The sequence below is a fragment of the Polypterus senegalus genome, chromosome 4 (assembly GCF_016835505.1).
Source record: "Polypterus senegalus isolate Bchr_013 chromosome 4, ASM1683550v1, whole genome shotgun sequence".
NCBI lineage: Eukaryota > Metazoa > Chordata > Cladistia > Polypteriformes > Polypteridae > Polypterus > Polypterus senegalus.
This window is the reverse complement of record NC_053157.1, coordinates 1,053,392-1,066,482: the sequence shown is the minus strand read 5'-3', so window position 1 is coordinate 1,066,482 and position 13,091 is coordinate 1,053,392. Positions and strand designations below refer to the sequence as shown.

Genomic DNA, 13,091 nt, shown 5'->3' with positions numbered 1-13,091 from the left:
GTGCCAATAAACTCCCCAGGCTGATGGCGGCCGAGTCTTGCTGTGCCCGTATAAATATTTACCGTTCCCGAGACCCGTCATCTTCCGCGTGTTGTGCAGCTGCCAATTGGTTTAATGGATATTCTCTCGATAAGCTCAGGCCGCTAATCACATATATTTGGTTTCCAAAACATAAATCTGTCATAAGACGGGCAATTACGGAGAAACTCCTCCATTCATTACAACTCCACGGGGACGTCTTAAGGTAAGTAGAGGGTGTGATGAGATGGCACGAGCCAGCAGGGCACGCCGGGCCCACCTTCGCGCTCCTCTCTCAAATTGATTCGCTCCTTCGTTTCCGATGCAGCGTTTAAAAACGTGACGGCCACCCAGACGGACGCAGCGCCACAGGGACACGCCGACGAGGGGACGCACTCGGGATCTCCGTCACGGGACAAACCTGCCGGGCTTTGAATTCACATTTAGCGAGGTGAGTGAAGCGGCTGGGAAATCACGGAAAGCCGCGGACTTCGCTTTTGCGACCGTGCATCTGGACTTGAAGGGACCACCTATGCGCGGGGGCTTCGCGTTAAATGAGTTTAGACGAGCGCGCTGAGAGCACATGACACCGGCACACTTTAACAGCACACACACTCAAACGTGCGTGGAGGGGCTTGACAAGCTCAAATGACCCCTGGCCTTGTGGTCCCTTAGTGGCACAAGGACATGAACAGAGTGAGCAGAAACACAACGTGACGGTTTGTTCTCATGTTGTACAAAAACAGTTGTCATCAAATGAACAAAAGTCACAGAAACATAACGTGAAACAGTTAATGAGTTAGAAAAACGAACGAATGGGACGGATGAGTATGTGAGAAAGGCACTATATTAACAAAAGAGATGGAGAGAAAAAACTAATATGAAAGGCGCTATATAAAGTAGATAGATGAGAAACGTATTATATTACAAAGAGCGATGTGAGAGGCACTGAGTAATAGACAGATGGGGAGATGTGAAAGGCACTATAGAACAGTTAGAGAAATTGACAGATATGAAAAGTATTATATAATGGAGATGTGAAAGGCACTATATAATGGATCCATATTATGTCATAGCTAGAAGGATTAACAGATAGATAAGAAAGTCACAGCATGACAAATAGAGCGAGTGACAGACACTAAATAGAAATGATATGATACTCCATATCATATTTAGATTAACACAGACATTAAAGATGATGTTCAATAGATGGATCAATAGATATTCATTGAATGAGAAGCATCATATATGACATTTAAGACACTATATAATTGGTTTATTGTACATATATCTATAATAAGAGAGATATGAAAGATGCTATAAAATAGATCAATAGATTTATATGCCTAGCATTTGAGATATGAAAGGCACTATATCACACAGAGACCGATATGAAAAGTATTATATAACAGATAGTTATGAAATGCAATATATACTAGATAGATAAAATGAAAGGCACTATATAACAGATAAACTGAAAGAAGGATAAATTTGAAAGGCACCATTTAATAGACCAGCGATATATAATAGATAGTTCAACAGAGTGTTGGGTATAAATGATGCCATATAACAGATAGATTGATAGATAGACAATAAATTAGAAGTATTATATAATTAATATGAAAGACGCTTTATAACTGACCTATGACAGATACATAAGAAAGGTATTCAATAATTCTATTGATAGATGGATGTGAAAGATGCTGTGTAACAGGCAACTGGATAGCATATATGAAGAGCACTATATAAGATATGACAGGCACAGTGGAATATGTAGCTAGATGTACATGTCACTATGGCTGTGAAAGGCGCTATATGACTGACAGACTGATGGCTGTGAAAGGCGCTATATAACAGATAGACTGATGGCTGTGAAAGCCACTATATAACAGACAGACTGATGACTGTGAAAGGCGCTATATAACAGACAGACTGATAACTGTGAAAGGCACTATATGACGGACAGACTGAGAGTGACGTGACAGCGTCCTCACCCGCCCTCACACAATGTCATTTTTGACAGGACAGGATTTCTCCCGTCTACAGCACAGCCGGAGGCCATAAAGCAGCTCGTTGAACCCGCGTCTGTTTCTGACTTCAGAGAACTGCTGGCTCTCCGTGGCGTTCTGAGCAGGCGAGCGGCCGAAGACAGTCATGAGCGTAAATGTATAACAGCAGGTCAGGAGAGAACGGAGCGGTGAGCACGGGCGGTAAATCCTTGTTGTATAAACCAAATGCCCCGCGGGTGGCGTCAAGCCCATGATGACAGCTCTGAGCTGCCCGTCTAATCTCGCTATCCCTTGTAATTGCACACAACATGGCAGATAAAGAGGGATGGAGTGCCGAAAACACCTGAACAAATAGGCCTGTCATGCCGTGTTGTGCTCCTCCGGTCAGAATGATTCATGGGAGTGACATCCGAACGTCCTTGTGAAATATTCATAATTATCAAAGGTAATAATAATAAGTGCGCTGGGGCCGAAGTGCACACCACATGTGGGCTCCAGAGGTTGGTGATTAGCGCTGTTTACAGCCACTCAACTCCATCTTCTTTGTCACCACAGAAATACTGAAGGACGCTGCCAACATGAGGACTCTGCTGCTTCTCTTCAGCCTCTTTGGAGTGGTGGGTGCCGTCCCGGTAAGCCTGTCGTCCTCTCTTTGTTTCTAGAAAATTGTAGAAAATTCAAAATGGCAATGATAGAAAGTAGAGTAGAAAATAAATAGCAGAAAAGAGTCACAACACGAACAGAAACTGGGCCGCAAGTCACCGCCACCTTTGATGGCCGTCTACCCTCCAGTCCCAAATGGCAGGCTGAGGAGAGCGAAGTCCAGCAGCCATTTCTCTGGGACATTCAGATCCTTGGTGTTTGTTCAGGTGGGATAGAAATGAGGGTGGTGGGGGGGTCTCTCGGGTGGTCAATGATGGCAGGGTGAGTTGGGGTACTCTAGGAAGACCTGAGGAGCGGTCAGCTGAGGAGACGTTAGCAAGGACAGCAACAGGAGGAGGACGGCCATGATGTGGTGTACCATAAGGAGCAAACTGGTGATGACGGTGGTGACTGGGAGGAGAAAATGAAGAAAACTCGCAAAAGAAGGTCCATCCTCTCGAAAACATCAAAAAAGCATCTAAAGAGCAGAGCCACACGCAGATTCACACGGATTTATCCATAAACATGGAAGAGGAACGGTCACCACAGGCAACCTTTGAACCCATCATGACCGCGACCAACAGGGAGTATACAGTATCTGACAACAGGATGGCGTCCTCTGTCATAAGGGGGCACAATATGATGAAAGGGGGTTAAAGTGCTCTAAAGTTCACAAACATCAGGCCAGGACCTTCACCACCCTGCCCAGATTAGGCCTTCACCCTGGCAGCCAGGCCCAACTACTACTAGCAGGCTTCGGCCTACTCAGGCCCAAAAATGAGTCTTCTTAAAAGTTTCAACTGTTCTAAAATATACCAACAAGAGAGAAGATCACCGTAAACCCCTGGACTTGCTGAGACAAACCAAAGCAAAAGTTTCTTTGTAAATGAAGAATTCATTAACAAAAAATAGCCAACAGGAAATGAAAAGAATTTAAGGATTTTCTTTACAGTCAAACTCGTCCAAACACACAATCAAATATCTGAAATGCAAGAAACGCAGGGCAGAAAGTCGAGAAAAGAGAGCAACGGAAAAGACAAGACTTACAAGGAGCAAACAACTTGACAGGCTGGAGGTCTGGTGGAGGGGGCGGTCCCTCGGCGGTGACATCATGCTGGCTCCACCCCCAGAACACAAGGAACTCATTGAAGCTTCAGGGCAGAGAAACAGAAGGAGCAAACCAACAGCAGCCATTCATAAAAACAGGACACGTCCCGTGTGCACTCAAACCCGAAAACGTGATCGCAAGATCAGAGCCCGACTTGTACGTCCATTCAAAAATACGACACTTGGTTTTTTCTTTCATCTTCTCGCCTCCTCCAATCTCACGTCAGTTTCTCGGACGCATTGAATTTTGTTGCAGCAGCGCCATTGCCAATTTCTTTTGCCACTTCAATGACATTTCATTTAAAACCAGCTTCATATTTTCTTCTGATTGTAGATAAGGGATGCTCTTATGATAAAGGTGTATGAAGACGTGAGATACAAAAAGCAGTAAACAGTGCAGACGTCACTTCGGAATAGCACGGGCACCATCACACACTGATACAGGGCATTGGCACACACACATAGAAGAAAAAGGCCGTGTGCCCCGTGGTGACTCTCTCAGGTGGGCGGCCGTCAGCATATCGTAATCTCTTGGTCCAATAGCGTGAGTTTACCGCATTACGACTTGCACGACCGACATTATAAGATATTATATACACACAGGAGGACTTAAACGTGAGTAGACACGGTAATCATTCAAAAACAGGACGAGCACAACAATACACAGCAGTAGAAATGTGACTGTGACCGCACAACTCCCAAAAGAGGCCCACCTCAGCACAGCCCGCAGGTAAAACTCAAGTCCCAGGCTCACGGCCTGCACAGGCCCAGCAGCGGAGCAAAGGCCTAAAACTCAAAGACATTCACAGGAGGAGAGGGGCAAACAAGATTTTAGGACCACAAAAGCGGAGTCGCGTTTCTGTACTATTTAAAATCCAAGAATGGCTCCTGATAACGAGATCCAAAAGTCGATCCTGAAAGACGCGGAACACAAAACGAGACGTAGTTAGTGAAAGAGGATGAAAGCACAGATCGACTCGATCACTGCGTGTTGTCATTAGGGGGTACAAAAGGACGGAAGGGGGTTAAGGGCTCTAAAGTTCCCAAAAAGCAGGCCAGGACCCCTGTCAGCTGGGCCCAACTACTACCTGCAGGCTTCGGCCTACACGAAAAACAGCAAAAGACAAACCCCAAAAATGAAGATCAAGAAAACAGTTGCCAAAAAGTCGTATCCCTGAGAAAAAATAATAAAATAATAATAAAACAGAAAGAACCTCCCGAGGAAATCAATCGCTAGGAAATGGCAGCCAGTGTCCACCTTCCAAAGGACGGGCCCACAAAATGGCGCCCATAACTAAACAAAATGGCGTCTGCACAGCACCACATATGTCCAACAAGAGTAAAGTATGCAAGAAAACAATCAAATCATTTGGAATCTTCACAATCCAAACCCTCATTAGGGAGGAGAATGTTTAGGACTGTGAATAATTCAAATCATTATGAGTGAAAATAACAGAAAATCAAAATCCAAAGAACAGGAGAACAATGTCGATTCTGAGGCGGCCATTTGAATAGAGCAAGGGCGGGGCCAGCATCAGGTTGCCACGCCCAGTCTTATCTAACATACAGAACGTGACATATTTAATAAAGAAAGAATTCATTAAAACATACAAGAAACAAAGGACAACAAAATCACAACATTTACAAAAACAAAAAGAGGGCGGTGGCCTTGCTCCGGTGTCGTTTGAATGCATTTTGTTATGAATCTTGCTCTATTTAGTCATTTCATATTATTTCCTCATTATTTTATATTTAGTAGTTCTTTAAATTTTCTTCCCTGTGTTCTTTATGCTGAGCCAAGGGGCGGGGCCATGTGATGCGGCTGCTGTAAGCTCCACCCCCTGTGCTATTTAAGAGCCACCAGTGCAGAAAATGGCTGCTTTGGCTCTGCACTGATCTGCTCTTCTTTGGCTTTCAGTTTTGCGTTTCATTTAAATGTGATAGAAGCGAGGCGAAGTGAAGCTCTTTTATAATGAAGTACAGCCAGTCTGCTGGAGGGCTGACATCGAGTAACTGCCATAAGCAGCATCGGCATCGTCAGTCCTTCATATTGTGTGTGCTGTAGGACATTATGTTTGATTTATGAAAGTGGCAGCAGACCTTAAAGCCCCCCAAGAAGCCAGAGGCTCCCTAATTCCTCATCGGTGCCGAGGGGATTGGCCTCACCCCGGGCAGCTGGATGTCATGTCTGAGTTGGCCGAGTGCCAGTAAAACATTCAGAAAACCAAAATGGATGCCTCTACTGGATACCTTTTTGAAATAACTACCAGCTGCTTACAATGAATTATTGTGCATTTTGTGTATTCAAACAGCAAAAAAATCCAACCTTAAAACTTGCAAAGTTTGACTTACCAGTTGAAATGGAACACAACCTAACCTGAAAGGCTTCAGGCCTCTGCCAGCCCGAAAATGAAAAGAGTTTCAAACAAATTCTGGCCGAAGGACAAAGTGAAGTTTCTTAATATTTAAAGTTTCCTGTCTGTGCCTGGTGGGGGATTTGGATGGAGTTTCATTCCCCCTAGTGGGCATTGCTAGAAGTGCGCTTAAAACTTTGGGGTCCTACGTTCTTGGGAACTCCAAGTTCACAGTAATAACAAATTGAGAAGGAACTATTATCATTTTAAATGAATGAAATATATAAAATATATACAGCACACAATCAAAAACAGAATGAATAACAAAACATGCAAAATTACACTGAAATAATTACAGATACATTTAATAAACAAAAAGTGAAACTGAGCTGGGAAAACATTAGAACACTAGAACACTCGAGACGAGAACAGGCCGTTCAGCCCAACAAAGCTCGCCAGTCCTGTCCGCTTGTTAACATCAAGAAAACATCAAGTCGAGTTGTGAAAGTCCCTAAAGTCTTACTGTCCACCACACTACTTGGTCGCTTATTCCAAGTGTCTGTCGTTCGTATATTATCACCATTTGGAAAATTGTTTTGCATGACAACAGCCACAATGTTGAAAGTGACGCCGTTATCACCGGTCACCTGTTTACAATGTCACTACATATGACGTGAACACCATTAGAGATGGCGGCTCAGTAAACAGAATGTCAGATAAAAATCTTACAAAAACAAATGTTTATTATTCCGGTGTTCGGATATCTGTCCTTGATATGTGTACTCCAGGGGAGAAATAGAGGATTATCTATCTATCTATTATATAGTGCCTTTCACATTATCTATCTATCTATCTATCTATCTATCTATCTATCTATCTATCTATCTATCTATCTATCTATCTATCATTATATAGTGCCTTGCACTCTATCTATCTATCTATCTATCTATCTATCTATCTATCTATTATATAGCGCCTTTCACTTTATCTATCTATCTATCTATCTATCTATCTATCTATCTATCTATTATATAGCGCCTTTCACTTTATCTATCTATCTATCTATCTATCTATCTATCTATCTATCTATCTATCATAAAGTGCCTTTCATTATATCTATCTATCTATCTATCTATCTATCTATCTATCTCTCTATCTCTCTCTCTATCTCTCTATCTCTCTCTCTCTCTATCTATCTATCTATCTATCTATCTATCTATCTATCTATTATATAGTGCCTTTCATGTCTGTCTCTTTCTCTATGCCAGCGTTGTCCACTTTGCTCTTTACCTTCGAGTCTCCCTGGTAAGTGTCCTTGAATTTACCCTGACATTGATTCCTCTCAGTAGCAGGTGGCATAGTGAAGTCAAGGTTGGCACTGCCATCTCACCCCTGCCATGTTCACCTCTAAGACAGACCACTGGCTCCCCTTCTCTGTGTGTTATTGTTTGTCTCACCCAAGGTGGTCTGCGTTATCTCAATGGCCGCTCTGAACTGACCGGTGGTGATGAGGTGGCCTTTTGTCCCGTCCTGCCTTATCACTGATGCTCTCCAGATGGGCTGTGGCCTCCTGTGGTCCAGACTGTGGGTGTGATGGATGGACCTTTCTGTGTAATGAGAGCCTTTTGTGTTTATAATATGGGGTCTCGCTCCACGTCCTGTCCTAGAGGTGGGCTGCTTCTTTGTCCTCTCATTCGCGCTTCTTGCTGACTCTAAATGTTTGTTGATATTCACAGATTCTGCAAAGAGACTCGAAGGAGACGAGATATGACAAGAGTCCGGTAAGTCTGAATCACTGACCTGACGTGATTGTGGGGCTGCCGGGTGACGTTTGTCATTTAAAGGTAAAGAGCCACGCGTGACACGCCTGCCCAGATCTGGCCCGCTTTTCATCACCCGTGTGAGTTTGTCAACATGAGATCAATAAAAGGGAGAGTGAAGTGCAGGGTCCGGGAGAGAGGGGGTCCCACTGTCCAGTCAGAGAGTCACACCAAAGACACACAACTCTTCACTAAAGTCCGAACTCAGATTCCGACAGGAGTTGCTCCTCACCAGGCTCGGCTGCAGGGCGTCATTTAGCCGGGCTAAGCCCCTACACTGTGCCCCCCTCCCCAGTATTTTGGGTGTCCTTCTCTCCATTTCAGTCTGGTCCATACACTTAGAGGCAGGAGTTGTGCTTAAACATTCAAATCGTTCATTTTTTTGCTTTAACAAGCTGACAACACACCTGAGACAAGCAGGCCTCTCCAGTTCCAGTCCTTCATTTGGCCACATGAAGATCTTTAACCCGCAGCTCTGGTCGGCTCTTCAGTCCTAGCAGGGCACACGCCGAGTTCACGGCAGTTTATAGGCAGTGGAAGGTTTAACTTCTGATCAGTGGTGACCCCCGGCCGCCGTGTCCCAAAATGAATTGATTCTTCTTCTTCTGCTGTGAAGCTACACTTGCAACTCTGAATGTGCCACTCTAACTACTGCTAATGCTGGTGAGGCGCCATCTGTTGGAGTGACAATTCTCCCCATGGGATTAATAAAGTTTATCTAATTTAATTTATCTAATATAAATGCAATACATTTTTTTGCTATATGCATTTCCAACAGACAGCGCACTCCAAACATTAATGCTGAGGTCTGCTTTGATTCTTTAAATTTCGACCCATCTTAGCACAACTAGTTGTGGAATAAAATGTGAGGTACAAAGAAAAGCAGAGTGGGTTCCAGTGGATACCCCATTAAGTGTCCCGGTGCAATTAATTGAGTGACGGAGGATCACAGCTGGCCACTGTGAGTTGTGTCTTCTTCTGAAGGGGGCCGGAGTCTTTCTAGGGACCGAAGTGGAAAGGGTGGGACCAATGAGAGCAGAACAGGAAGTGACATCATCAGTCCTTGGGGGGGGGAGGCCCTCAACAGCACTCACCACATTTTCAGCTACGAACGTGCCCCCTGAGCTGGCATAGTTGGCATGATGTTGTGCTCTTTTGCTGAGTTTTTATTCAGCGAGTTTTGCATTTCACACGCCACACGAACTCCTGCAGAACTGCATGCCAACAAATGGAACTCGGCTCCTCCACCCTTCACCACTTCTTCTGTTATCCGGGCCCGTTCTTCTTCAAATGACTGTGGCCACCTTTATGGCAGTAGATGTTCCTTTAGTTCTTCTTGGCTGGCGTACACTGCATGGTCTTGACTCAGTGGGTGGGCACTAGAAACTGAGGTGCAAGCGGGCAGTTAAATAAAACAAGAGGCGGTCCTCATGTTAGTCCAGGCCATGACCTTCAAGCCCCCTCGCTAGACTGGACACAGACAGACAAGGGTGCAGAGGACACTGCAGGGCCAATTGGTGCAGCCGTTAGCTGGAAACGGAGAAATGGCATCGGGTGTACAGGACAGGACAGAGTGGTCGAGTGTGGTGGTGACAGACTCAGACTAGAAGAACGTTTGTGACACCAACCAGCTCGATCACAAGATAAAAAGAAAAAAGAATTGTAAGTGAAACGTGAAGCATGCGTCCTCAACAGAAATCCTGTACGGGAGTTTAACAGCTCTGTCTTTTAGGGTGTGCCATCCTGAGACTTGCTTGGGCGCCTCCTGTCTTTTAGGGTGTGCCATCTTGAGACTTGCTTGGGCGCCTCCTGTCTTTTAGGGTGTGCCATCCTGAGACTTGCTTGGGCGCCTCCTGTCTTTTAGGGTGTGCCATCCTGAGACTTGCTTGGGCGCCTCCTGTCTTTTAGGGTGTGCCATCCTGAGACTTGCTTGGGCGCCTCCTGTCTTTTAGGGTGTGCCATCCTGAGACTTGCTTGGGCGCCTCCTGTCTTTTAGGGTGTGCCATCTTGAGACTTGCTTGGGCGCCTCCTGTCTTTTAGGGTGTGCCATCTTGAGACTTGCTTGGGCGCCTCCTGTCTTTTAGGGTGTGCCATCCTGAGACTTGCTTGGGCGCCTCCTGTCTTTTAGGGTGTGCCATCCTGAGACTTGCTTGGGCGCCTCCTGTCTTTTAGGGTGTGCCATCCTGAGACTTGCTTGGGCGCCTCCTGTCTTTTAGGGTGTGCCATCTTGAGACTTGCTTGGGCGCCTCCTGTCTTTTAGGGTGTGCCATCCTGAGACTTGCTTGGGCGCCTCCTGTCTTTTAGGGTGTGCCATCCTGAGACTTGCTTGGGCGCCTCCTGTCTTTTAGGGTGTGCCATCTTGAGACTTGCTTGGGCGCCTCCTGTCTTTTAGGGTGTGCCATCCTGAGACCTGTTTGGGCGCCTCCTTCTGGGATGCCCGGGTTTTTTTGCCGGCAGGACAGGAAGGGGGCGGGGTTACTTGTCCTTACTGCCAGCGTACAGGAAGGAAAAGAAGAAAGTGTTAGCAACAGCGCCCCCTCTGTCCCCGGCAGGTTATTACACGCCCAATGAGGGAGTCACATGAGTGACGACGGACAATCAGATGAAGAAATCGGCCTGAGGGTTTGTTCTAAACATTGCAATGAGAAGTTAAATGCTAACTTATTTCTTGGTGGAGATGTGCAGGAGCACCGCTGCGTCTTCTCTCTTTGTCTCCCGTCCACACAATCCTGACGATGCCAAGCTGCATGTGGCATCCAGTGATGGTGAAGGACGAATCTCCTCAGTGTGGGTTGGCAGTGAATAAGAGCGAAGTCACTGCAGGGTCTAAGGAGGTTAGGAAGGAGGCGCAGCTTTGTTACAAAATGAGAGTCTGGGGTTGGGTGGGACATCCCAGTCAAGCCCCCCTGAGTCTTACTGGGCTGTTTTTTTCTTTGTGGTCTTTCTCACAGATTCACACAGTTTTCGCCGTGTATGAAGGTACAAGTGGAAATGGAGAAGCTCATGTTGGGACGATAAATGAGAAGCTGTTGCAGGAGAAGAAGGGGGCGGCGGCGGCGGCAGCGCCCGAAAACGGAGACACAACCGAAAGCCACACAAACGGCGACGTCGATGAAGACGCGACCCCAGCGCCCACATATGAGGGGGACGCGATGAAATCTTACTACGGCAAACCGGGGCCCAGGGACATTAAGGACGAGCAGGTGATGTCCAGCAAGAACGAGGACGATGAGATCGACTTTAAGGCGGACGAAATTTTACGTTATGATGGCGACGACAAAACCAAAAGGTCGCAGTTTCACGGTTTTATTAGAGCATCGGACGTCTTCGAGTTTGACGACGAAGGCATGCAAGGCGACGCGCCCAAGGGAGGGGACAGCAGTAGCTCCGATGAGTCCGGTAAGGCGTGCAAAGGCAGCGACTCGAGTGACTCCAGCGACTCGTGCAGCTCCAGTGACTCCGCTGATTCGAGTGACTCGGGTGGCGCCTGCAAATCCAGCGACTCCAGCGACTCCAGTGCTACGTGCGGCTCCAGCGATTCCTCCGACTCCAGCGACTCTGGGACCGCGTGCGACTCCAGCGACTCATCGGACTCCTCCGACTCCACGTGCAACTCCAGCGACTCCTCCAGCAGCGACTCCTCCAGCAGCGACTCCAGTGACGCGTGCGGCACGAGCGACTCCAGCGACTCTTCCGATTCTGGTGGCCAGTGCGACTCCAGCGACTCTTCTGACTCCACTAACGCCTGCGGTTCCAGCGACTCGAGCGATTCTTCTGACTCCGGTGACTCGTGCAGTCCCAACGGCTCCAGTGACTCCAGTGACTCCAGTGATTCCAGTGACGCGTGCGGCGCGAGCGACTCGAGTGACTCCAGCGATTCCTGCAGCCCAGGCGACTCGTCCGATTCCAGCGACTCCAGCGACTCCAGTGACGCGTGCGGCTCGAGCGACTCCAGTGACTCCAGTGACAGTTGTAACACCAGCGACACAAGCAGCTCTTCCAATTCGGGCAAGCGGGCAAGGAGAAACGGGAGCAGCGAGGAGAAGAGATAAACGGCAAAGAGAAGCTGCGAATGTCCCTCACGTCTGTAGATTATTGTAAAGTAAAGCCTCGTATTTATTATCGCAGTGTTTGCCAAACAGCCATCGCGCTCTAAGAGTATTTAGTGTGAAGTGCCTTGTTGGTCTGTCCTGTAAAGACCTTCTCCTTTTTTATTATGTAAATTATTTGAAAAACGCTTTCAATAAATCACTTTTAGATATGAATGGCGTGCCGACTCTTGGTCGTTGTGTCGTCTCCATGTCCGAAGTGCAGAGTAACACATCACTGAGCCAATCAGGCGCGCCCGCACACCTGTTCATGACCTTAGCAGCCAATCTGGCGGCAGCAGTGCGATGTATCCAATCACCCGGCAGCTGCAGGTCAGGAGCTTCAGTTCATGTTGACATCAAACAGCAGAATGACCTTAGCGACTTCCACCGTGGCATAGACAGCTGGTTTGAGGATTTCTGTAACTGCTGGGGTTTCCACGCACAACAGGCTCTGGAGTTTAATCAGAGTGGGGATAAAAACAGAAACATGTCCAGTAAGCAGCAGTTCTGTGAATGAGAGGGGACAGAGGAGAATGACCGGTGGTGACAGGAAGTGACTGAGATGACCAACTGTGGTGAGCAGAAAAGCACCTCAGAATGCACAACCTGTTGAACCCTAAGGCGGGTGGGCTACAACAGCAGACCAGGTCAGGGTCCATTCCTGTCAGTCAGTAACTAAAAGCGGAGGCTGCAATGGGCACTGCAGGGTCACCAAAACTGGACAACTGAAGACCGGAAAGACATAACCTGCTCTGATGAATCTCCATTTCTGCTGATGCACACAGATGGTAGGCACCAACACTATGACTTCATACACTCAACCTGCCTGGTGTCAACAGTCCAGGCTGCTGCTGGTCATGACCTGACAATCATGCCAATCAATCACCACCTGAATGCCACGGCCACTCTTCTAATGGTTCCTTCGAGCATTAATAATACACCAGGTCACAAAGCAAACTGGACTCATTAACGTGACGAGGAGTTCTGTGCTCTTCAGTGGCCTTCCCAGTCACCAGATATGAATCCATTAGAATACCTCGGGGATGCGCT

The 13,091-nt window shown here is 46.9% G+C and overlaps 1 protein-coding gene across 1 annotated transcript; it reads left to right on the top strand.

The window, feature by feature from the left end:
• The first annotated feature begins 279 nt into the window (after nt 1–279).
• On the top strand, nt 280–12,215 carry LOC120528534 (dentin sialophosphoprotein-like). Its single transcript, XM_039752711.1, has 4 exons — nt 280–469; nt 2,583–2,659; nt 7,867–7,911; nt 10,902–12,215. Exons 2-4 carry the CDS (start codon nt 2,606–2,608, stop codon nt 12,000–12,002), a joined length of 1,200 nt encoding a protein of 399 aa, XP_039608645.1. The 5' UTR covers nt 280–469; nt 2,583–2,605; the 3' UTR covers nt 12,003–12,215.
• The last annotated feature ends 876 nt before the right edge of the window (nt 12,216–13,091 follow it).